This window comes from Leptodactylus fuscus, chromosome 1, assembly GCF_031893055.1.
Source record: "Leptodactylus fuscus isolate aLepFus1 chromosome 1, aLepFus1.hap2, whole genome shotgun sequence".
In the NCBI taxonomy this organism is placed as follows: domain Eukaryota; kingdom Metazoa; phylum Chordata; class Amphibia; order Anura; family Leptodactylidae; genus Leptodactylus; species Leptodactylus fuscus.
The window spans coordinates 240147656-240174676 of NC_134265.1; the positions used below are offsets into that span (position 1 = coordinate 240147656).

Genomic DNA, 27021 nt, shown 5'->3' on the forward strand with positions numbered 1-27021 from the left:
AGAAAGCATTGATCTATTCTATAAACTAGATAGATAGAGAGATAGACTTTATATACATATATTCATTACAAATAATTGATTATAGACGTTCAGAAATGGGAATGTGTAACCAATCTTGGTATAGTTTAAATGTTTAACTTCACTGTAGAATGACCGGTTTGTTAAATAAATTGCTTTGCTTTCTTAAATGTTACAGTGCCACTGTTAACAACTTGCAGACGAAGGTGGATGCCTTAGAAAAATCCAACACCAAACTAACTGAAGAGGTTTGTTCATTGTTCCTCACTAAAATGGCAATGTCGGTGAAAAAATACTATAAACCAGAAATGTAATTGTTTAAAGGGACCCATCACTAGATCTGAAATGTCCACCTAATCTGATACCTCCTTTTCCATTTTGGATTTTGTATCTAAATTCATTCAGCCATTTGAAAGATATAAGCCCTGTTTGTGTGAATTAGGGTCTATAAGTCCATTGAGAAGCAACACTGTGCTTTTTCGGGGGACTGAGTATCTGTGTCCTGTATAAAAAGCTGTGTTACTGGCTGCTTTGCTAATAGATACCAATAGCAACAGGTCTAATATCTATGAAACTGCTGAACGAATGTCAAAACCTGGTGACGGGTCCTCTTTAAATTTCCTTGTTCTGTTTGTATGTAGGCAGCAGAATAGACATTCTTTCTGGGGGGGGGGGGGGGGTTGTAATTTTTATTAAAAAAAAAAACCTAACTAGTAACACTTAGTTCCACTGTAGAGAGTAAATTGATATATATAGTATATTATTTACCACAGAAACCCTATTTCACAGTGACCACAACGTTGTAGTGATGGGATAGAAATCCAGTGGTTGAACGTATTCAGCTGTAAACTATATATAATATTAGTAATGAAAAGCCTAAATTTCTTTAATTCTTTGTGTTAATAATGTAAATAAAGACTCCCATTACTAAAGTCCATGACACCACTGACTTCATTCAAATTGCCTGTGAAATCTCTGGCCCGACATTATGAACAAGACTTCTTTGATTTATGTCTCTTTCTTTAGGCGTTGGGTTATAGAGATTTTTGCTTAGAAAACTTTGACTTTTGCTGCTATATAATTTAGGAAATTGGTAGAGGTCCAAACTCACGGACTCTGTTGTACTTTTCAAGCATGTTTCAGCAGTGGCACAAAAGCAAATAAGTAATACTTACGTTCTTTTTACTTTGCGTAAAAAGGGAAATATACATTTTTTTTTTAAATTTAATATTCCAGCTTGCTGTGGCAAATAATAGAATCATAACCATGCAGGAAGAGATGGAGAGGATGAAAGAAGATAGTACTTACTTTTCCAAGGTAGGACTGGTGTAAGATACGTTGCTACATTATTAGCACGCTACTCTTCTTGGGTATTTATTCTATTAACATTGACCAGTAAATACTTTTTTGTTTTCCATGTGTTTAAGGGTAACAAACAAGAAAGACCTGCAGATGGACAAACTCTTACTGAAGTCAGGAAGCACTTGAAGGAAGAAACTCAGCTGAGACTGGTAGGATTATGTTTTCATGACACAGAACATAGCATATTTGTCAGCAGTTATCTCAATTAATTTACTATAACAGGCGTTCTGAACCCCCAGTTTTAATAATGGGGGTTGCACAGGTGCACTGCCACTCCATTCAATTCTGTGAAACGAGTAGAGATGGCCAAACACTGTACTGCTTTCCTTCAACAGTCCTATAGAAGTAAATGGATCAGACTATCATATGTGCATCTATGTGCTTCACTCAAACAGGATTGATTTGGGACTTTTGTCGTAATTTGTAGGGATCTTCAGTTAGACCCCACCAACCCATCATTTATACAGCAAATTAAAGGGGTTTTCCCTCCTCCCTGTTTCAGAAGTTTGTCTGCTGTTTCTTCTTCTCACTTCCTGTATTTCTCCCCCCCCCCCCATTGCTGAACGGGACTCTATGAAGGATCACAATACTTATGCAGATCAAATAATATGCAGATGCTTGTAGAGAGCAGACTCTGTGTTATCTGTGTGCTTACATGGAGAGATAACAGACACCGCTTTATCAGCAAATTGAAATTAGCTGAACTGGTTGTCCTGTTGGCAGAGCTGTAAATAACAGTGAGAGCAGTGAGTAGTGTCACTTGTCCTACAGGTCCGTGGTTACAGCAACGCTGTGTAAACTATGGAAGGAATAAGTTCACATAGCAGGAAAACAAAGCAGCATTTCTAAAGCAATAAATTTAGGAAAAGTTTTCAATTTACATAAGCTACCAGTATAGATAAGATCCTTGAGATGGGAATACCCCTTTAAGAACACTTCAGCTTTTGGTGCAGCTCCTTTAAAAATTAGAGGCTAAAAATTTTGCTCTGATTCATTTCAAAACATATGATTGTCAGTGCTTAGCTCAGCATTTCTGTTACAATGCAATGTGTAGTTGCACATGTCCCCTGCATGCCTTCACACAGTTATAGAATCATAACAATTCTGTAACAAGGGATTTGTGCACTGGGAGGTTTATACAGTAAGTCACCTAATAGCAATTGCTGAAACCAAAATATTAAGGTAAGAGGAGAATTTTATTATCTATTTAAAAAAAAAAAAAAAAATTACAATAAATATATTTAAATAGAACAGAACAAGGTGGAAAGATAAAGGCAAATCTGTATTACCGTCATTTTTCTTCTTGTTCTGCTATATTTTTTGTTTTAGGACATAGAGAAAGAACTGGAGGTACAAATAGGCATGAGACAAGAGATGGAAATGGCTATGAAGATGCTGGATAAGGATGTCTGTGAGAAGCAAGATGCTTTAGTAGCACTCAGACAGCAACTTGATGATCTCAGGGCTTTAAAGCATGAACTGTCCTTTAAACTTCAGGTAGGAAGAAATGACTAAGACATTAAGGGGACATTCCAGGAAAATAGCATCTTATCGATAATAAATGGTTTGAACTTAAAGCCCTAGTCTGCTTTATTTCCTTTTATGAGGAGCTGTTGGTGAAATCGTGTTATCCATAACATAACACCACTGGAGCAGCGTTTCTTAGACTGTTGTGCTATTCTTCTATTATTCTTTCTGGAATTCTATAAACTCAAACAACTAATCGTTGTCGACCAGTTTTCCAAGATCAAACCAGATCACTGAATCGGGAATTTTCTTCAAACTCCTGCCTGGACTTCCCAATAGGTACTAGGGCTAAGGGAAATACCGTTTCTGCTTTAATTAGCTACTGACACTGCAGTTTTAACTGCATATCATCTCCTGATGTTCCCCTCTATAATATTAGGTGTGGGTGAAATGTGTAGATATGACTTTTTATAGTTAGGCAGCAGTCATTTGATGACTCCCCAAATGTAATACACTGTTTGGGAAAGTTAAGAGGTTTCTCTCTCCTGACTATCATTTATTGCATACCTATGAGACATATAAATCAAAGGCCAGTGCTGGAGATTGTAGAAAGTCCCTGATGAGATTGTATGTATAATTACTAACTAACACATAGTGGGCTCTTGGTTGTAAGTGCCTGGTACGACACACCACTCTGCACACGATGCACTGCTGCGGCATAATTTATGTATGTCCCTATGATCTTTGGTGCATGTATCACCAAAGGATCTTCTGCTCCTATGTTATTGTAAATTCACACCAGGTATATGTTGTTTTATTAGCTTACATGATCACATTTTGCCTATATATAATGAAAGTTAAGTTTTTCCACATTTTTTTTCAATAATAATAATAAATGTTATATAGCGCCAACATATTCCGCAGCGCTGTACAATTTGTAGGGTTCAAATACAGACAGAAAGATACATTACAAAGAAAGTCATTTCACACAATGGGACTGAGGGCCCTGCTCACAAGAGCTTACAATCTATGAGGTAGAGGGGGTGACACAAGAGGTAGCAGGGGCGGTATTGCTTATGCAGAGGTAATCTGCAATTGTATAACTTATATAAAACCCAGACAACTAGGTTACCTGTTGAGGTTTTGTTCCTTCATAGTCTGACATTGGCCATAGTAAGTGTGCATGGACAGACTGCTTTCCAGTTGTTAAAATGGACAAGGAGAGCTGACATGTCCTCTAAGTGCTTCAAAGCATAATGTCAGTGATAAGCTGTTTGCTTAAAGGAGCTCTATCATTGGGAAAACTCATTTTTAACTAAACATATACTTGCATAGCCTTTAGAAAGGCTATTCCACACATACCTTTTATATCTTAATCCCCTCAGTAGTTTTTGAATGAGCCTGCTTTTATTCATATGCTAATTAACCTCCAGCGTGCACCTTCTGCTATGTGTGTGTGACAGCAGGGAAGGCTGATGAGTCAGCAGCAGGCTCCCTGCTCTCACACATACAGCAGAGGGTGCTCACTGAGACTTCCGGGTGCACACTGGAGGCGAATTAGCATATGAATAAAAGCGGGCTCGTTCAAAAAATACTGAGAGGATTAACATACAAAAGGTATGTGTGGAATAACCTTTCTAAAGGCTATGCAAGTATACGTTTAGTTAACAATGAGTTTTCCCAGTGATAGAGCCACTTTAAGCCATTATTCAAAGGTAGGTTCAGCTAAGCATTCATGTGACAAATTATTGTAAAACTAGTAATAGATTGTAGTTTTTGGAAACCTGTCTTCTAAATGTGTAAAAGTGATCTGCACATGAAAGTTATTACTGACATGTTCAGGTATCTTGGATAACTTCTGTTCCTGGTAGACCATATTTTAATAGTGATGGTAAACTCTCCAACAGAGCTCAGACTTGGCAGTGAAACAGAAGACTGAGTTAAACAGTCGTCTGGAAGAGAAAACCAATCAGATGGCTGCCACTATCAAACAACTGGAGCAAAGGTAACATACTTACACTTTTTAATATGTAACTTGATGAGACTGTTTACTGAGCTATCAAGGTTAGATAGGTGCGTTGTAGATAGAGAGAGAAATATAGTCAATTTTTTTCCACATTCTGTTATTGTTTGCAGCCATTCAACTAGCCCCCGTTGCTTTTTATGCTGAATTTGAATGACGTTAAAGGCTTGTGGTCAATTTCCACACTTGCATCCTTATTCCAGGGCTTATCTTAGCCCTCCCTGTGAAGCTATCCTCTGTGCCAATAGTAGCAGTAAAAAATATCACCACTTCTACAGGGATCCAAGATAGCTGTGGCTACTTCTTGTACTACACCTGTTCAGAAAATATTCATTGCAGACCAATGCAAGGCATCCAAGAGGGTCATGGCTGCTTCCTGTACTTCTGGCATGTCATCTTGGATCCCTATGGACATGTATCTGTGTCTGCATTGAAGGTTTTTTCGAACAGTACAGAAAGTAGCTTAGGCCATCTTGGATGTTTGTGTTTGTTGCTTTATTTATATTGCTACTATGTGCATTGGGGATTTCACAGAGAGAGCTAGGGTAAACCCTGAAATGGTATTATGACTGTATACTTTAGCAATGGAATAGTAGATTCACCAGTCAGTCAAATTATTCTATCTCCGTGACATCCCAGTAAAATTAGATTTTATCTTTTGGCTTTGTGTTCAGGCAAGATTTTGTGCTCGGCATGACTGTTTGTTTCCCACAAGTCTCTGCATATTGAGCATTTTTGATAACCATTTGAGAACTTCCATTTCAGGGATTTATGTCTTTTTGTAGGCCCAAAAAATCAAGTTGTTTATAGAAGCTGGCTTATGCCTCTGTATATTTCACAGATTCCTCAATGCAGATAAAGCACTTGCTTGAGCAATCATTTATGGGTTTTGTAAGCATTAACACAGCTACCGTTATGTTGTGCAAAACCAGTCCATGCATACAGTTCATTTGCATGGTTTTAACACACTTTTTTTAATGATTCAGAGCAGTGGTATCTTAGTAAAGGTTCTTGGCACACGAGATGCTATACTGCTGCTCGTTTTTGAGGATACAAAATGACATCCTTATCTTTAACGCTAATGAAAATGACAGACAGAATAACCAAGGCAAAATTTTTGACATTTTGCCTAGAGTGTGTTTCAGTTGGTCTGTAACCAATAAAAGGTTGGCGTGAGCAGAGCCACTGGCCCCATCAAATTTATGATCGTTTACTAAGGTAAATGATGTCTGAAATCTATGTCTGATATGAGCTGGTGTACTCACCGGAAGGCTTTCCTGATTTATGATGAGTAGTGTACTTTGTAATAAATGAGACACATCATCAGGTGGCCCAGAGATTATCAAGGTATTGATAAATTACCCTACTGTGTTGTTCTAGACGTAATAACCCACAGATACACACACACACACTCACACACTTTCTTTGAATGACAGGACCAGGGAGATATTCTAAATCTCTCCTGGCTCTGTTCTTGGGTTCATATTGGAATATTAGAGCAGTGTAGGGCGTAGCAGAGTAATGGAGCCACCATCGGTGATTGACTGCTCGTTGGCATATTGTTAAATAAATTCTCTCAGCAATGGAGGCTTGAATGTTTGTGGAGACCTAGACATTACATTCAGGTGAGGTTCTAGCATTCAACTTTGTTGCTGGTTTAATATTTCACCATGGTGATAGACTCCCTCTAAGAGGGGTTGTAAACTCTGCTTTTGTGATTTTGAGCTCTAGATTAGCAGTACAGATACATACTGTAGAGCACTGGGAATAGTTACTGCATGTAATGGGATATACCATAGCACATACAGTACCTTCAATTTTAACACCAAGTTCTACCTAAGGACTGGGATACCACAATACACCCCTGATCGGTTATTTATGTAAACCCCATGGAAGTGAATGACAATGTACATGCACGATTGTATTTCCACTTATTTTCCATTTTGATGGGGGTCCCTTGTTAGGAAAATATTTTCAGATTCCAGAAGAGGCTCTTGCATCTATGGTACATATATTACGTATTCTGTGGATATAGTATTTCTTAGATGTTTAAGGTAAAAATACTCATTTAATGATACTAGAAATTACATAGTATAACAGTATGTAGGAAAATTTTGTGCAGATATGTTTACATTATAGTAGTAGTAATATTGAAAATGCAATTTCTTCCCAGAAACAATCATTCCGAATACCAGCATATACAAGGACTGTCTGTAGAGAGCAAAGAGACAAATTGTCACGTATCTGTCATTTTATTACTACATGTGTTTATTATACAGTATATGAAAAGAAACCGGTTTCCCATTCTCCCTAGATTTTGCTTAGAGTAGCTGTAATTCATTATGATTATGGAAGTTGAGGTAAAGCTTTGAGCTCATCTTTGGTGTTAGCAGACACACAATAGTTGCATTGTGGTATCAAACTTTTCATGTAGCTGCAAAAAATGAATTTTACACAAACCTGACCATTTCTCTTTATCTTGGTTGTGTATCTGTATCTTAAATTGATCTTTTTCTTTTCATGTTCTCTGTTTTATTAATCATTTGCCCTCAATTCTCATTTAATGTTTCTTTTTGTTCCTAAATTAACAAATTAGTGAAAAGGATTTGGTGAAACAGGCAAAAACCTTAAGTAGCACAGCCAGTAAGCTCCTACAGAAGCAGCACTAGGTGGCTAACACAAGGCTCTTACCACCACTAACAAAGCAGCTTAGTAGCAGGAGGAAGGGAGAAAGTCGGCCTGGTTACAAGCTACTACATAGATGTTAAATGTCGCCTACTGTTCTTTTGAAAATTGCTGCATCATTTTGAAGCCATGGCTCTTCAGTTCTGTTGGTTTTTTTTCCTACCCTTTCACTATAGATGGAATCTTTGTTAGACCCGCCCAAATATTTGCCAAATAAACTTTTTAAAACCAGATCTGTGTGATGTTTATCCCCTAGTACAGAAACTGAAAACACTTCTTAAACTTGCATGTTTTGTTAGAAACTGGTAAGACCTTCAGATGAATACTGAAATGAGTATGTTATATATTAAGTTGTAAGGGTAAACTAACATACAAAGCCACAAGGAAATTGCTTTAAAAAGTCTATATCAAACCGCACGAAAAAACCCCAAAACACTGACATTTGCATCCCCTGGCACCCCCATGGCAATGGTTCTCTCTTTCCACCACAAGACTCTATACACCTGGCATCCAGCGTTCAAATGTCTCATGGGACCACTGCAACCTGTGCTTATGTGTCAACACAACACATCATCATTGATGATCCATGGGAAGTAATGCCATCGGAGAACCAGGAGAGGCGGATATATTTGTTTTCTTTTTCAGCTTGGCTTGCTTGTTCTCTCGTTGAATTCAGGCAACAAGTTGAAGAAAAGGTTTTTTTTGTTTGCTTTTTTTTTTTTTTTTTTTGCTACAGATTTTGCCATGGTATTTTTATTTTTTTTTAAATGTAGATTGTGAGCCCCATATAGGGATCACAATGTACTTTTTTTTTTTTTTTCCCATTTCAGTATGTTTTTTTTTTTTTGTACAATGGGAGGAACTCCACGCAAACACGGGGAGAACATACAAACTCCTTGCAGATGTTGTTCCTGGTGGGTGCAAGTCTTCAGTGCTAACCACTGAGCCACCGTGTTGCCCTACCATGGTATCTTTTGTTTGACTAAAAGACTAGAGTGGACTGAGCAAAAGGAAGAACTTTAAGTGGCTTCCATTTTTTTTTATTTCCCATTTCTTTTGAAGCCTCTCTTGACTTTGGCTCAAAAAAGTTGCAAAATCTGCAACACAAAATGCAGTTGTTCAGCAAAATATGCTGTCAGCCTTAACAAGAAAAATCCACATCAAAACTTTGCAATGTCCCCAGCAGAAATGTATATGCTGCAGATCTAAAAAGTCTGCACCACAGACCAAGCAATAATTTACCACTGTATGTGGAGAGTTATTCAGATCTCTACCACTTATCTTGTACTGTATTCTGAACAGGATTTTGCATCTACAAATCAGACAGAAAATTCCAAGTAATTACTGTATATGTGGAAGTTCACTTATGCCTTACAATTTTTCAGATGCTGAACATGGGTCTTGACAGAATTAGTTCACATTTACATGGAGTGTCTGTTTTTCTGGTCACTCGGAGGACCAGAAGAACAAACAAAAGCTAGCATAAAATAGCAGAAACCATTGACTAAAATAGGGTCTGTCGGATGTCGATTCATTTTAACTGACAATGACAGACAAAAAAGTTGGACTTGCAGGACATTTTTGACCCAGCGATTTATGAAGAATATTCATTGAACACATCTGGCACGGATGTGAACCCAGCCTTATATATGGATTAGGAACCCAGATAAAACAGTGAGATTACATAATTTAATATAAATGCGTAGGCCTGTTGCCAAACGTATTTTCAGATATTGCAAACATCCAGCAAAAAATATGAGGCTAAAATCGGCGCAGAAAAACGTCCACAGTTACCAAGCATACCCTCAAAATATCATTCCAAAGGAGTCCATTTCTCCTTTCACCTTGCGGTGATAATTGAGTTAAATAAATATGGTGACCCTCATCACAGTTTACTGTATGCAGACAAAGATTACTACTGGCTTTAATCATGACTTTCTATCAGTTTAATGTGAAAGGGGACTTGATCATACTGCATTAGGCTGGGGGGGAACAAGACCTTTGAAGGAAAGTGCCGTATCAACTTAAATTTTCAAGAAGAATAGTAGAGAAACATCCCAATGCACGGTTATAAGGAAAGATTCTCCATAATAGTTATGTCATGGACTATAAAACCATCTGCAGACAGGTCTGATTTTAACCTTTTAACTGCACTGCTGCTACAGATTTTGCCATGGTATCTTTGATTGATTCGAAGACAAGAGTGGGCTGAGCAGAAGGAAGAACTTTAAGGTTTTTTTTTGTTTTTTAATTTCCCATTCCTTTTAAAGCCACTCTTGACTTTGATTCCAAAAAGTTGCAAAATCTGCAACACAAATTGCAACAAAATCTGCAAATTGCTAGGAAAAAGTCCATACCGAACTGCATAAAACCCCCCAAAACACTGACATTTGCTTCCTCCGGCATCCCCATGGCAATGGTCCCCAAATGTGGATCAAGTACTTTAACCCGCCTACGAATGCCATCTGTCATTCAGGACATTCAAGTGCTCCAGCAGGATGTCACCCGTGATGGGAAACCTAAACTGGTCACGTGCATGCATTGCCTTGCGCACACGATGTCATTTTCACAGTGCAATTCCCATTTATTGAAAAAAAAAAAAAGTTTCATGTCTTTGTCTTAAATTGTACTGGTGAGAACAGTAGATAAAGCCTATTTCATAAACAAATGGAGTTTATGGTTTCACTAGTGGAATTTAACCCCTTCCCGACATGCGCCGTAATAGTACGATGCGTGTCGGGTCTGTAACTATGGCGACCGCCCGGGAGCCGGGCGGCCGTCATAGCCGCCGGGTGTCTACTGCTTTAAGCAGTAGACAACCGGCTCTGATGCCTCCGATCGGTCCCCGGACCGATCGGAGGCATTAACCCCTCCGGCGCTGCTGTCAAAGGCGCCGGAGGCGCCATTTTCCCGGCGGCGCATGGGCGCCGCCATTTTGGCAGGGATCGCCGGCTCCTGGAGCATGCTCCAGGGCCGACCCCCCGTTGCCATGACAGCCGGGAGCCTTGTTAAAGGCTCCCAGCCGGTCTGCAAATTCTCTCTTTTGCAGGCTGGTGTATACAGCCTGCAAAAGAAATGATGATTTTTTGCAATGCATTGCAATGCATTAGCATTGTAATGCATTGCATTAGTGATCAGACCCCTGGGGTTCAACACCCCTAGGGGGTCTAATAAATGCAAAAAAAAAAAAGTAAAAAAAATATAAAAAAATATAAAACGTATTAAAAGTTCAAATCACCCCCCTTTCCCTAGAACAAATATAAAAGTAGTTAAAAACTGTGAAACATATACATGTTAGGTATCCCCGCGTCCGAAATCGCCCGCTCTACAAATCTATAAAAATATTTTTCCTGTTCGGTAAACGCCGTAGCAGGAAAAATAGTCAAAAGTGCCAAACCGCCGTTTTTTCACTATTTTAATTGATAAAAATTTGAATAAAAAGTGATCAAAGCAATAACATTTCCCAAAAATGGTAGAACTAAAAAGTACACCCGGCCCCGCAAAATAAGACGCCCTATACATCCCCGTACACGCACGTATAAAAAAGTTACGGCCGTCGGAATATGGCGACTTTTAGAAAAAAAAATTTTAACACCGTTTTGGAATTTTTTTTAGGGGTCAAAATGTAAATAAAACCATATAAATGTGGTATCCCTGGAACCGTACCGAAACACAGAATACAGGGGACATGTCATTTTGGCTGCACAGTGAACGCCGTAAAACCAAAGCCCGTTAGAAAGTCGCAGAAATGCATTTTTTCTTCAAATCCACCCCATTCTGAATTTTTTTCCTGCTTCCCAGTACATTATATAGAATAATTAATGGTGGCATCATGAAGAAAAAATTGTCCCGCAAAAATTAAGACCTCATATGACTCTGGGAGCGGAGAAATAAAAAAGTTATGGGGTTTAGAAGGAGGGGAGTCAAAAACGAAAAACGAAAATCAAAAAATGCCATCGGCGGGAAGGGGTTAAATATGGTTTGTAGAAAAAAGACTACTGTCTTTAAATATTCCAACCATATAATTGATAATAGAATAGTATGAACATTTTACATTATTTTATATATGCATTAGGAGTATACCAGTTTTTTGCCTGCTTCACCTTCAAGTTTCTGTACATACACAGGTTTCCATCTCCTTTAGTTTATACAATCCTATTCATTCTAATTTCTTCACCCTCTTACTTTTGTTCTAGTTTGAGTTTCCTATTTTGTTTAATTCCTTCTTGATCCCCATCACCTCCATAGCGTTTTTTTTTTTTTTTTTTTTTTTTTTTTTTACTACCCATTCATGTGACTCAAATCTAGGTTGAGAATGGCAGAGAGATATCGACTGGAGGCCGAGGAAGCCAACAGGCTCTTCAAGCAAGAGTTTGGTGACAAGATTGAGAGCCTACAAATGGAAGTCGATCAGCTACGAAAGCAGCGGTGAAGAAATGATTGCTTGGTGTAGTTCTAATCAGAAGCAATGGTGATGCTTTCTGGGTGTCTCTGGTGCCAGACATTTCCTAACCTCTTGCAGGTGGTGATATCTTTCATTGCACCCACATTAAAAAAAAAAAAAATTAGGCTATACTCTCCAAAACCTTCAGGATTATCTGAACCTCCCTCTAGTTGATAAACTATAAATGGTGATGTTGGTTTTGTAAGTAAAAGTTGTCACAACCTGCAAAGAACTAGCATGTAATGACATTCTTGTATAATAAATGAGATTTCATAGCGCTATTGGTGCACATGTCAATCATGTTTGTGTAGTTCAACTAATTGTCTGTGCAGATATGGGACCTCACATGTTTAGCCATGGTTACTCAACTCCTCTTCCTTTGCTCATGGCTGCCTTCACATGATGTAAACGCGAGCTGATTTTGTCAAAATACACATGTAAAAATCAGACTCCCATTGACTTCAATGCCATTTTTTACACGTGTAAACGCACGTTTTTTTGTGCGGTTTTTTTTACACGTGTAAAAAATGGCATTGAAGTCAATGGGAGTCTGATTTTTACTCGTATTTTTTACACGTGTATTTTGACAAAATCAGCTCACTTTTACATCATGTGAAGGTGGCCTAACAAGGATATTTGTATAAGATAATAGCGGTGGGTGGGAATATTAGGAAGTGCACTTGAGGACAAAAGGTAATTTTGAATTGTTCCACCTATCACAATGTAACCCCCATTCTTTTGGAATAAAGAGTCCCATACCTGCATTATATTTTCAACGCTTTGCTCTTCTGTTGCCTTCTGAATTCTACACTTACAAAGCAATGCATTGATCATACAGCTTCATGGCTTATACAGATTATACTGGAAAATGAGATCTTTCATTTCTCCCGGAAACAATCCCATTGTTAACCATGGGCTGTGTCTTGTATTGTTGTTTAGCCCCATTTAAGTGAATGCAATACCTGACACAGCACATGAACTAAAGTGGTGCTGTTTCCGGGGCTCTAGTGTCTTTTAGCCAAAGTTTCAGCTCTGATTCCTCTTTTTTTTTTTTTTTTTTTTTTTTTTTTTTTTCTCCCCAAACTTTGACTCTAGCATGTTTTCTGCAACAACTCCTTTATAAATAGCAGGCTTTTTTTTTTTTTTTTTAAATATGAGTCTTAAAGAGGACCTTTCCCATTTTGCCCACAGGCAGTTCTATATACTGCCGGAAAGCTGACAGTGCGCTGAGTTGTCGGCTTTCCCGATGTGGGCCCAGTGTAAAGAGCTTACGGTCTCGGTACCGTAGCTCTTCTATGGTCAGAAGGGCGTTCCTGACACTCAGTCAGAGACGTCCTTCTTCCCAGCACAGCCAATCGCACTGTGCTATGAGAGCCGGGAGGAACTCCCCCCTCCCTCCCTGATAGTGCTCGTCTATGGACGAGTACTGCGAGCAGATGGAGGGGGCGTTCCTCCCGGCTCTCACAGCACAGCGCGATTGGCTGTGCTGTGAAGAAGGACGTCTCTGGCTAACTGTCAGAAACGCCCTTCTGACCATAGAAGAGCTACGGTACCGGGACCGTAAGCTCATCACACTGGGCCCACATCGGGAAAGCCGACAGTGTGCTGAACTCAGCGCACTGTCAGCTTTCCGGCAGTATATAGAACTGCCTGTGGGCAAAATGGTGAAAGGTCCTCTTTAATTGAGAGTCCAAAATCTTCCAAATTCCCATGAAAGCAAAGCTGCAATAACTTATGCATTTAATAAATAAATATGTAGTCTCTCATTATTTAATACATTTCTGCGAACTCCCGACTACCCTTACTGATAATGAAAATAAAAAAAAACTTTAGAACTGCCTTAGCTGTGCAGTGTGAATGATCCAAGAAGTTGGACATAGTGGGCTTGAATAAATCATGACGATTGCTATTACACACACATAGTATGTGTATCTTTGTGCAGACTTCTTTATACTTCTCTGCACCTTTCCACGGAAGCTAATTGGGAAGTAGGTGCTGGGAACCTCTAATCCAAAATGAAATCCAGCACCTTGAAAGCCTGTCACCCAAAGTGCAAAAAAGTTCCATATTTATTCCAAATCGTATCCAGTATAAGATGAGTACCACTGTGCTTCATGGCATTCGGAGATTTCTATACGTGAACAGCTGGTAAAGGGTTGATCGCAGCTACAGTGCTCCTGAGCTTCCTGCAGCTTTCATCTTTTTATAATGCGATTTCCCGGCAATATACTAATCCATGGCAGTAAGTCAATTACTCTCTTAATGTATTTTCGCTGTTGTCTGTGCATCTGTAACACATGGTCACCATATGGGCTGCCCTGTAATTCAGTAAGCCAGCAGTGTAATTGTGCATCTGTAGCTATATTGATCCAGAGAGGAAGAGAACCAAAATGATGCTGGAAATTGCTGCCAGTTATTTCTGACCAATAGGACTTTCACTCCAGAGATGACAGTGACTCTTCCTAGCTCTATATATTTCACATGACTCATTTACGTACATGTTCATTATTCCCTCCAGTCTTATCGAAGGTGTATAGTAAATAATCATACTGTTAAATGATACAGGTCTGGAAATTTAATTCAACCACCTGTATGTCTTATGCTTATGCATGGTTATCTAATGTGGAAGGAAAGTTGAAAACCAGCTACTGCATGGCATGTGTAAGATATATATATATATATATATATATATGATACACAATTTATTTTATATGCAAAGCTAGCCTAGTATCACTGTCCTCTGGGTTATAAAGTAGCATGTTCTTTAAGGATGGAGAGATCCCTTTAAATAGTTGTCAAGGCAATGTTCCGCTGCTATGCTATGCAAATAATTTAGATTATTTTTTTTTATAACCTCAGGCATTGGTAAGACCCAGCTGTCCCAATAAACACTGCCTGATATACACAGCAGTATATACATTGTATAGTCATGTCTATAATATGCCTTGTTTAAAGGGTACCTCCAATTATAAAATGTCTTCTCATAAATGAATGGTACAAGTGAAGATTAAAAAAATGTGTAATATCTTAACGAGGAGCACAGTTTTACCTCCCATGCAGCTAATAGACTTTAAGTTAAAATCTTTGGAAAAGCTGAAGGCTCAGCATGACCGTGTCTTTCAGATGAGGTATGTTATTGGGCTTTTGAGACCTAAAAAATGATCTGTAATATATAATCAGTGCTAAATATTCACTGTTCCCTTGTGCACCTTGTTTGGTGCTATTTTACATGCTTCTCCAATGCACCACTGTTATTTACATGCGTGAATTTATGGATAAACTACATTTTATCATGATTCATCTTCCTGATTTACTATGCATACCCCTCCCTTCTACACTCTCCCCTGCAATGAAGTTGCTAGTAATCACTCCCATATCCGAGGACAGGTGATGCTGTGATGTTTCTGCTGACAGGGAGGGGTAGTGAGCTTGTATACAAAATGTCACAGCTATGTTCAATGAACTGAAAATAAATCGGAAAAACGGTGCTGGAAAAGAGACATATAAGAGTGTTTTGTACTGATGCATCCTGTTATTAGGTCCATATTTAAAAGTATAGAAACTGGATAACCCCTTTAAGGGAAACTTGAATTGTCTATTAGGTTGGTCTTCCCTCTGGGCAGAGTGAGAAGGTGGAAAGCATCCTGGCAAATAGGTTTTTTTTTTTTTTTTTACTCGAATAAGGTATTACAAAATTTCTAATCTCCACTTGTACGATTCATTTATGAAAATTTGCTTTCTAATTGGAGGTATACGTTAATACTGGCTTAATACCTGGAAAATGCATTCTGTGGACAATGTAACCTAAAATAGTTTTCTTTTGTTCTTCCTTTTAGCTCTAAATATGAAATGGAACTAAAGAGAGAACCAAAACGAAGGCCTTCTGGAAATCACAAAGAGAGAGAACAGCCTGAAAATAAATACTCGCCATTGAGAATACCACATCTTCTGCAAAGAAACATGGTGAAAACAGGAATTCCTGTGTCAAACAGCTCAAAACTTGTTTATTTTATTTAGTAACATGTATCAGATAGCGTGGGGTTACTGATGGAGAAAAATCAAAGAATTGAACGTGATCCCACTGAGATAAAAAGTATAATTTATTGAATGATTTAAAAAACGCATATACAACAATAGCAAAAAAATGCATAATGTGAAAAAAACATGAACAAACATAGACAACAAGGGGGGAAACACATGAAGTTCTGCTTCTGATAATGGGCATATGTAACTCACTACCAAGTAAAGGCAAATGTAATAATCATGCATAGAAGGCAATGAAGCAAAGAGAAAACATAACACCATGTGACATTACTTTACCAGGGATGAAGGACCCAGCGCTGACACCCTGATTTTTTTTGTTTATTGTAATGTTAATTTAAAATGAATTCTTAATATTGTCACCCCTTTGTGTTGATTATATATGTAACATAAGTAGGGTCATAGAATAATGGAAAGTGGAGGAGCTACGGTTTGAGTTTGTAGTAGCATTTTATTTAATTTTTTTTTTCTGCTTTATATTTTTATTTTATTTTTACTTTGCATTTCCACTATAACTGAAATTAATCTAGCAGACCCAATTTGGCAAACACCTGCCACATGATCAGTGGATCCAGTAGAGACTAGGTACTATTGTTGCCCGTTTAACACATTGATCACTATTGTGTATGGTAAATTAGCGGAGAAAGAAGGGGTTGTATAGAGTTTCTGTCTTTCTCTTGTGTGCCTAAAAGCAACCTCTGCCAGCTCCAGGGCTATGGAGACTGGTGTGAGTAACACCAGTTTTCATAAATATGCCCCAATCCTATTGTGGATAATGCTTAAATTATTAAAATTAACAATTATTTACAAAAGTATAAAATATAAGAAATTGGAGCCTGTGCGGGTTCTACATGAGGGAGAAGTAAGGTTACAATATATAACTTGCATATGCACAAATTAAATGTTTAGTCTAGAGAGAATAATAAAGGTAACTACATGAAAAAAGGGGCTTGAGCAGTGTTGTTTTATGAAAGCCGTCCCACAGAAATAAACTAGAGATGAGCGAGTACTGTTCGGATCAGCCGATCTGAACAGCACGCTCCATAGAAATGAATGGATGCACCTGGTACTTCCGCTTTAACGGCGGCCGGCCGCTTAACACACACACACACACATACACACACACACACATACACACACACACACACATACACACACACATACACACACACACACACACACACACACACACACACACACACACACACCCCTCCGCGTGCCGGCTACGTCCATTCATTTCTATGTGAGCGTGCTGTTCGGATCGGCTGATCCGAACAGTACTCGCTCATCTCTAAAATAAACTAATCACAAAAAATGCAACGCTATCAGGTATTGTCTACAAAGGAATATTTTAGTAAGTGTTCAATAATTATTTAATGCCACCATGTGGGAAATTAAGTATTACATAATACCTATTGAAATCAATTATCTGTCTATGTAAGGCCTGCTTCACACAGGCATATCTGGCCGGCCTTATTTCCCAGACTGAGCCCAGGACCAATGCTCCGGATTCATGCTAATCTATAATGCTAGAGTCCCTACCTACACTGTGGGACTTCTGTCTTATACTATAATGTGTTTTGGTAAACATGGTGCACAAAATATGGGCCATGATTTGATTAACTCCTTAACGCTCTGCTCCATACCCTTATGTCCCACAGAGCGTATTAAAAACATAAAACAAAAACTGTGTGAAGAAAGCCTTATTCAGGTTTGCTTCTTCAGAGTTTACAAACTACTGATATACTTAACTTATTTGAACAGAATACACAAAATAAAGGAGCAGATGAAAATATGAGACAAGCTGTGAATGAAACAAGTAGCATCACACAAAAGTATGTACCATATTATTTTTCTTTAGCTGCTTATGTTCTTTTCCTAAGTTAAAGTTATCAATTTAGGTAGTAAGGAAAATATTTTAAGTCTTAACTAGCTGTAGGGTAATACTTCAATATATTCTGATTATCAGAATGGGTAATGAAAATCAAAGTGTTAGGTTGCTAAATGAATTCCAAGTTGTAGGTCAGGCCTGCTTAAATAGTAAAAAACTTTTCAGACGACTTGGTCTCATTTAATAGAGCATGTCATTCTGGACCAAAATGTCATGCACCTTAATTAAAAATGTGGCTGCTTTCTGCCTGAAAAGAAAAATCTCAAGTTCCTACAAAGAGGTGTCTCCGTACTAGCTAATTTGCTGTTTCGCTTCCTGTTACTAGGGAAGCTCTGTCCATAGATACCTTCAAGATGGGTTCCCAATCAGTGAAGGGGTGGGGGGGGGGTGAAGACTGGTCTTTTCATACAGTAAACTGAGAGGGGCAAAGCTAGTATATTATGTAATTGTATCTACTTCAGCTGACTGTGTTGTTGCTGATAGGATGTTAGCCCTAGACAGCAAGCAGATTTAATATGCTCAGATTTCTTTTTGTTCTGTGTCTGGGATCTTTGGAGCTGCATCCTTACCTGGAATTGCTCTCCAGTGTCCTCATATCTCCTAAATTACAGCTGTCCAGCTATTTGTTACAGTTACTCCTTGCAGAATTATATGCAAAAAAAAAAAGCAGATGTACTAGTGTGAAGGATATTGTCTTTGCCAAGCCACTTGGCATACCCACGATCACCCTTTTTATTTTCCACTCATGCCCCGTGAGTGTGCGGAGTTCATAGGATAATATGAAATGAGCTTTATAAATTTTATATATTTATTAATCTGAGTGGGTCAGTACTAGCCCCTAACATATACAGAAATATACATCAATGGATCATCAAGCAAATACATGTAAAAGCACAATACAATACATAAAAATAAAATGGGAATAAAAGATAGGAAAGAAACAATACCAAAACGAGTCTGTAGATTGGTTCGCTGGGACCTTACTCCTTGGCCTCAGGGCACGTGCTTAAGTTAGTAATTGAAACTCAGTCTGCTCACATGGCTTCTTGGATCAGAACTCCCTTGTCCCCCCACAGGTGAGACAAAATACTACCCTGGTCTCCTCCCCGAGTGATGTCGGGAAGATGGGAAGTCCCGCCCTCCATCTTGAAACCAAATACCTATGAACAGTCATAATTCTTCGCCAGATGACCGTAGGGTCAGGCGAGGGGTACGACTGGGTTTATGGCAAGTCCCCCATCGTGTAGACATCAAGGATGGTAAACCAATGCCCTTTAGGTAATGAGTTCAGTGTCTAGACCTTTTCCCTGCTCCCAACAATACCTTGTGTGGGCTTGGAACATGCGTCTTTGTTTTGCACACTTGAGGAATTTACCAGGGGCAACTAGCCTGTCCTCCTATGGAAATATTATCATAAAATCATATTTCCTGCATAGTTTGGGTTACAAACACCACGTCTGGTGTTTGTGTACTCAGAGGTCTTTCAATACACAACTCCAGGAGCAAATGGAGTTAGGAATGGAACAACAAAAGGGCTTTGATACAACAAACAGCTTGCTTACAAAGCAGAAATACCACATTCCTGCCCAAAAGGGTTAATATGAATAAGGTGCAATACACAAGAAACATACAGGACAGGAAATGCATAACTAATGGTCTCTATCAATGGAGAGCAGATGGTCCCATCCTCAAGGAGAAAGTAAAATGTGCTGCAGCCATAATTGGGCTATTTAACAGCAGAAAAACTGATAAAACACAGCCAGCCTTATACCAACCATAGTTCCCCATGAGGTAGTTTACTAGTATTGAATGTAAGAGGGTTGTGTTTTTTTTGTTTTTTGTTTGTTTTTTAATTTAAAGGGATTCTACCACTAAAACACTTTTTTTTCTAGTTACCACGTCGGAATAGCCTTTAAAAAGGCTATTAGTCTCTTACCTGTGGAAGTGCTCTCCGCCGCGCCGTTCGTTCAAAATACCGGTTTGTACCGGTATGCTAATGAGTTCTCTCGCAGCGATGGGGGCGTCCCCATCGCAGGAGCAGCGATGGGGGCGTCCCCATTGCAGCTCGAAAACTGACCGCAGCGCCGCCTCTCTGGTCTTCGGTGTCCTCCCCTTGCCTCTTCAGCGTCTGTCGGACGCCTGCGCAGTATGCTCTCTGTTCGGCGAAGATTGCTGAACGTACTGCGCATGCGCGAAAGTGCGGTCCCAGCCATAGTGCGGGCACCGCACTTTCGCGCATGCGCAGTACGTTCGGCAATCTTCGCCGAACAGAGAGCATACTGCGCAGGCGTCCGACAGACGCTGAAGAGGCTAGGGGAGGATACAGAAGACCAGAGAGGCGGCGCTGCGGTCAGTTTTCGAGCTGCAATGGGGACGCCCCCATCGCTGCGAGAGAACTCATTAGCATACCGGTACAAACCGGTATTTTGAACGAACGGCGCGGCGGAGAGCACTTCCACAGGTAAGAGACGAATAGCCTTTTTAAAGGCTATTCCGACGTGGTAACTAGAAAAAAAAGTGTTTTAGTGGTAGAATCCCTTTAATATTTATTCTATATTGCCAGCAACAATTTCCACTAGTTGAGATCAGCAGTGTAAAGGATTATTTAGCAAAGATGTATGGACAATATATTGGATAATGGTGATTCAGTTGAACACAAATTTAAGAAAAAAAATGGCTCAGGTGCTAGCAGAGGAGAAAAGAAAAGCATAAATTCAATGAATTACCTATAATACGTTGACTTGTAAGGCACTTTATTTGCTTTTGTAAGTACTTTACACCTTTGTTGCCATTACTGCCAGTACTTTGAAATGGGTGTCTGACATTAGACCTGTCCATGTAGTCCCTCCTAGTTCAGTGTATGGAGTTATCTGTCTGTAAGACACAACTAGTCTTACTGTTGTGTAATATGCGCAGTATAGTACAAATGAGGTATTTTTTACAGGAAATATTTGTGATTTCATAGGCAATGACTAATATTAGGCTGTAGGAACAAAAAAGCAGTGCCAGAATTGGTACATACACTCACCGGCCACTTTATTAGGTGTACCATGCTAGTAACGGGTTGGACCCCCTTTTGCCTTCAGAACTGCCTCAATTCTTCGTGGCATAGATACAACAAGGTGCTGGAAGCATTCCTCAGAGATTTTGGTCCATATTGACATGATGGCATCACACAGTTGCCGCAGATTTGTTGGCTGCACATCCATGATGCGAATCTCCCGTTCCACCACATCCCAAAGATGCTCTATTGGATTGAGATCTGGTGACTGTGGAGGCCATTGGAGTACAGTGAACTCATTGTCATGTTCAAGAAACCAGTCTGAGATGATTCCAGCTTTATGACATGGCGCATTATCCTGCTGAAAGTAGCCATCAGATGTTGGGTACATTGTGGTCATAAAGGGATGGACATGGTCAGCAACAATACTCTGGTAGGCTTTGGCGTTGCAACGATGCTCAATTGGTACCAAGGGGCCCAAAGAGTGCCAAGAAAATATTCCCCACACCATGACATCACCACCACCAGCCTGAACCGTTGATACAAGGTAGGATGGATCCATGCTTTCATGTTGTTGACGCCAAATTCTGACCCTACCATCCGAATGTCGCAGCAGAAATCGAGACTCATCAGACCAGGCAACGTTTTTCCAATCTTCAATTGTCCAATTTCGATGAGCTTGTGCAAATTGTAGCCTCAGTTTCCTGTTCTTAGCTGAAAGGAGTGGCACCCGGTGTGGTCTTCTGCTGCTGTAGCCCATCTGCCTCAAAGTTCGACGTACTGTGCGTTCAGAGATGCTCTTCTGGCTACCTTGGTTGTAACGGGTGGCTATTTGAGTCACTGTTGCCTTTCTATCAGCTCGAACCAGTCTGGCCATTCTCCTCTGACCTCTGGCATCAACAACGCATTTCCGCCCACAGAACTGCCGCTCACTGGATGTTTTTTCTTTTTCGGACCATTCTCTGTAAACCCTAGAGATGGTTGTGCGTGAAAATCCCAGTAGATCAGCAGTTTCTGAAATACTCAGACCAGCCCTTCTGGCACCAACAACCATGCCACGTTCAAAGGCACTCAAATCACCTTTCTTCCCCATACTGATGCTCTGTTTGAACTGCAGGAGATTGTCTTGACCATGTCTACATGCCTAAATGCACTGAGTTGCCGCCATGTGATTGGTTGATTAGAAATTAAGTGTTAACGAGCAGTTGGACAGGTGTACCTAATAAAGTGGCCGGTGAGTGTAAATTGCCCAGCAAACCCACTGACTATAACTTTATCTGTTGTGTTTCCATCATGGTGTCATGGGACGGATTAACACAGCATGCTGTGATGTTTTAATGTTTTATCTAACTTTGATAAAATCTGTGTTAGAGATTCTGGAGGTAGCCTTCAAGTGCTCTTTAATGGCAGTGATACATGGTCTCTGTACATCCTGCTGGATATGTCCTATCCATAAAAACACTTTTTATTACTCCAGATTTTTTTAAAAGTTTTTAAAAGAACTAAATAATTGTACCACACAAAGTTTTGTTTTTGCTGATGTCAAAAGGAGACTCTTTTGGCATCTGCCAGGTACATGAGGCTTTATGAATACATTTGACATATGCAGTGGGATTTTTCCCCACGCATATCCTGAATGTAGTGCAAAACTGTGATGTAAACAATGCCTATAGTTGCTTAACATTAACATGTTACTGATTTTTATGTCATTCTTTTTCAGTACATCATCATCTTCAATAAACCCAGAAAATGAGGTATGTGCACATTGATCCATGCAGTCAAATGTAATCCGTATACATAGTAACTATATGATGAAAGCAAAATATTTGAGAATATCGGAAAAGTGTTCAAACCACTATATCATTGGTGCAATGAATAGCCCTATGTTTAAGGGTTTTTCGGACCCAAGTTTAGTTTTCATACTGATCACTTACCCACAGGATAGGGCCACTAGCAGCTTTTCCAGCACCTGGATGCTGCTGCTGGAACTGATCTCCCACAGATCACTTACTGGTGATCTATTTTGTGGATAAGTCAACCATTTTGATGACCTGATTTGGAGCTGGAAAACCCTTTTATCTGTACTTGGACAGCAATCAAAGAAACTGAAACACCACACTTAAAGGGGTTGTCCCATAACAAGAATCCTATCTATACTGCTAGTTTTGTGGATATGACTTTTCCTAAATACATTGCTTTATCAAAACTGCTTTGTTTGGCCGCTATCTTAATTTATTCACTTCTTTGTTGACACTGGCCCTTGGGATTATCTGCTCATTTGTCAAGTGACATAGCTGCCTGCTCTCAGGGGAGGAGGGAGGGGCTGACAAGCAACGGAGCTCCTCATATAGGGGAGGGGGAGGTGAGAGCTCCGGGATTACTGTGCTGTCTATCTTCAGCTTTTCCACTTATCAGCCGGTTTAATTGAATTTGTCTGATAAGGGCTGAGATAAGGAGTCTGTATGTAATGCAAGCTGACTCAAATCCAGCTCTGCTACATCAGTTTCCACATCAGCGTCATACTGTGGATCATAGCAGAGCAAGTGAAACCCCGCCCACCAATGTCCGAGAAATACAGGAAGTGAAGAGAGTACAGAGCCTTCAGGCTACAGAACAAGAGTTATGGGAATACCCCTTTAAAGGGGTACTCCCATCTCCAAGATCATATTTAAACTTTTAGCTAACTGAGCGGGTATAACATGGAGGTGGAACAGACATCTTTTACTACTCCTAGTGTCAGCCTCCTAGTGGCCAGGTCTATATCTATGGTGCTGTGACCCCAATGAATACAACCACAAAAGGATTTTATAGGGAGTACAAAAATCCAATTATTCTAAGTCTACTAGCAATTGGTATCCAAAGTGATACTTTTCATAAGCACTATATGCACATTAAATCTTTAGCATTGATAATGTAGACAAGACACAAGAGCTCCTAATGTCTGAAACAATCAATTTTGCACCTCATTCTACCTACCTATAGACACTCGCTTGAGCCATCTGCTATTCTATATTAGGGATAGCTCTTTTATAAACTAGGAAGCTCCTTATCTTCTTTTAAGGAAGGGGGCTCTTTGTCACTGATAGACATAAAGATTTAATTTCTGATTCTTTGCCGACAGCAGCAGGGATGAGCACTGTAAAGCACATTGATGTGACGCTACCAAACCTATCTACAAAAAAGAATATGACTCTATGTAGCAGCGGAGCTGTATCTTACTAATTCCTTACCTGCAACCTCATGCAAAATCATTCTTTTATGACATTTTAACAATATGGACAAAATAACTGACAGATAATACTTCTTCTTTATTCTGTTTTAGGCGCACGAAGGTGAAAGGAGGATCCTTCAAATGTGTCAGCTGTGTCGAGAAGAATCCAGCATCTTGCTTACCAAGGTAATCTTGTGAAGGTTCATTTTTACGTTATAACTGATCAAGACTTGTCTTTTAATCATCGGAATCTGTATACTGTGATTAGCAGTGCTCATTTGTGAGGGTGCTGGGTGTGTGTGTGTCTACTACCAAGGTCTGTGTATCTCTACTACCAATCTGATATTGATGAAGTATGTTAAGGATATGCCATCAATATGCAGTTTTAGAAGATCCCTTTTAAGACTACTGAAGTTATTTTATGTCCGGACAAGAAAAACAAAAATTGTGGAAACATACATAGTCATGAAAGAGGACCTTTCACCACCTCCACATCTTTGCATCTTTTAATGGGTGCTACTCCACTGATTCTGGCACAGTTGGAATTTCTGATTGATCAGTACAGTTAGAGTCTGATATGCTAATTAGGAAGGAGAAGGCAAAGGGACAAGAAGCGGACGGTGTGGGGATTTGAGTCTACAAATGAAGTATGTAAGGCTGTTACTCTAGTGACTGAGCCACAACCTCCATTAGTTTTAATAAGTTGTTTTTTTTTTCCTTTATACCAAGCTAGAATAGTATTGTACTATCCCTACATAATATACTGGTGTATAGAAAGATCTGTATATGCCAGTACATTATGAACTTAATATATTTTTAAGCATACAGTGCTTTGGAATATAGAGAGATTTCTCTATATACCTTACAAATGCAGCGAAAGAAAAATCTCTGTATGAGAATAAAAAACATACTTATAAAAAATAAGGCTTTAGCAACTTTTTTATTAAATGACAACCAGCAGAGATAAAGTCCTCTAGCTGAACATGAGGCATCATGGGATTGATAGTACACCACAGAGATTGAGAAATATAAAATTCAAGATGGCATCTGATCAGAAGTGAGGAGAAGCTGGATTGTAGGGCAGTCTACATGAGAGAAGTCTATAGAATGACACAGGTTAGGGCTCGTTCACATCTGCGTTGTCCTCTCCATAATGCAGGTTTCTGTTTCCTGCATAAAACAGAGCAGGATACGGAAACCTGCAGGAGTCTTTCTCACCCATTCATTTGAATGGGTGAGAAAGCTGTCCGGCCGTGAGCGGCGGTGAGCATTTTAGGCTCTCTGCCGCGAAACCGGGTTTTATAATCCAGACACTGAGTCGGACATGCAGTACTCTGTGTCTGAGAGCCTAAAACGCTCACCGCCGCTCACGGCCGGACCCGGTCTATGGTTTCCGTCTTCTGGCATGCAGAAGACAGAAACCATAGAACGCAGACCCTGAACGCAGGTGTGAACCTAGCGTTAGGGGTACAGGGATGGGAAGAAGGGTTTTGCTTAAAGTGCTTTAAGATTTTGAACTTTATTTTTTGGAATAATAACATTTCTCACTTTTTCCTTCCTTTTACTACAGAATGAATGCAAGAATTGTGGTGGAATATTCTGCTCCACCTGTTCTTCAAATGAAATTCCTCTTCCATCCTCTATAAATCCTCAACGAGTGTGCAACCTCTGCTACAAGAGACTGATACAGCAATATTCTAACAGCCCATCTTAAAACCCAAGATGTTGTATGAGCTGGCAAAACAACTGGAAATTACTCCAGTCCTGCACGAACCAAAAGATCGGACCCATGTGGATTAAGACAACTAAATTAATGTTACCTGTCATACTGGAATATTGCTGTAGCTCTTCATATGAAGAAGAGTATGAGAGACAGCACCCATATGCACACCCTTAAGAACTATTGATTGCTTATGAGGGCATATTTGGTACTTAGCTTGAATACTGTCAATCTTAATTGTTCTGTCGTCTTAAAGCTTTTTAGTGGTGGTGGGTAGTGCAGTCTGGGGACATCAGGTCATATTGAGGATTCATTTAAAATGGCTGACATCAACTTTGTTACTGTGAAGTGTTTAGAAAATGTTTGCTGCTGAAATGTTGTGTCTGTAAGTACTGTTTTGTTGTTGTGAGAGAGAACTCAGTGTTACCATCTGTCCCTCATATGGGATAAAAATAACTGCAGATACTTTCAATGCCTTTGCACAAGTATGGCCTCCTCCTGTTACAGGCACCTTACATACATTTGTGAAAAATTGTTCCTTTGCTGGAGAGCTTACTCTGCACTACTGCAGTAAATAAACTCAAGAAAATGTAAAGATGCCTATGGAAAGTTAATAAACTGGAGTCTTTTTAGACAGTTCTTTAGGCTTGTAAAATGTTATGACGTTCATGTGTTTTCTTTTTTTCTTATAGAGAAGACATCAAGTGGTAGAAAAAAAAAAAAAGTGCCACTCGCTGGCCATATACTATGCTACACATGCAGTAAAATTTTGGTGCTACAAAAGCATCATCTCATCTCAGACTTTTACAATTGCACAAAGTAGATGCTTTTCCCACATCCGCGACCTTTCCCATTTTCAGACTTGAATGTGGGTGCGGCCATCTTTTGTGAAGCTGAGTTCTGGCACAAAAAAGTAGTACTAATTCAGAGTTGATCCAAAGTTTTGAGTGAACATATTTGACAAACCTGTGGTGGTTTAGTGTCCCGTATCAACCTGACAGCTTTTCCTTAAAGTTGTACCAAATTTTTATTTTTTTTTGTTATAGGTAGAGATGAGCGAACACTAAAATGTCCGAGGTTCGAAATCCGATTCGAACAGCCGCACACTGTTCGAACAGATTTCAAACCCCATTATAGTCTATGGGGGGAAATACTTGT

General features: G+C 39.5%; 1 protein-coding gene across 8 annotated transcripts in view; it reads left to right on the top strand.

Moving 5' to 3' along the window:
• RUFY3 (RUN and FYVE domain containing 3) overlaps window positions 1-26518 on the top strand; it is a 76981-nt gene extending 50463 nt beyond the window's left edge. For 4 of the 8 annotated variants that reach the window (XM_075285119.1, XM_075285144.1, XM_075285128.1 and 1 more), the window contains exons 8-18: window positions 197-266; window positions 1255-1335; window positions 1446-1529; window positions 2710-2877; window positions 4755-4852; window positions 11864-11983; window positions 15836-15962; window positions 17805-17875; window positions 22653-22686; window positions 24255-24329; window positions 25714-26518. In XM_075285119.1, coding sequence (XP_075141220.1) covers window positions 197-266; window positions 1255-1335; window positions 1446-1529; window positions 2710-2877; window positions 4755-4852; window positions 11864-11983; window positions 15836-15962; window positions 17805-17875; window positions 22653-22686; window positions 24255-24329; window positions 25714-25857 — 1072 coding nt within the window. In that variant the 3' untranslated portion in view covers window positions 25858-26518. Of the gene's footprint in view, window positions 1-196; window positions 267-1254; window positions 1336-1445; window positions 1530-2709; window positions 2878-4754; window positions 4853-7466; window positions 7787-11863; window positions 12078-15835; window positions 15963-17804; window positions 17876-22652; window positions 22687-24254; window positions 24330-25713 lie in introns of those variants that run through there. The other 4 variants (XM_075285156.1, XM_075285172.1, XM_075285164.1 and 1 more) reach the window with 2 other exon arrangements.
• The last annotated feature ends 503 nt before the right edge of the window (window positions 26519-27021 follow it).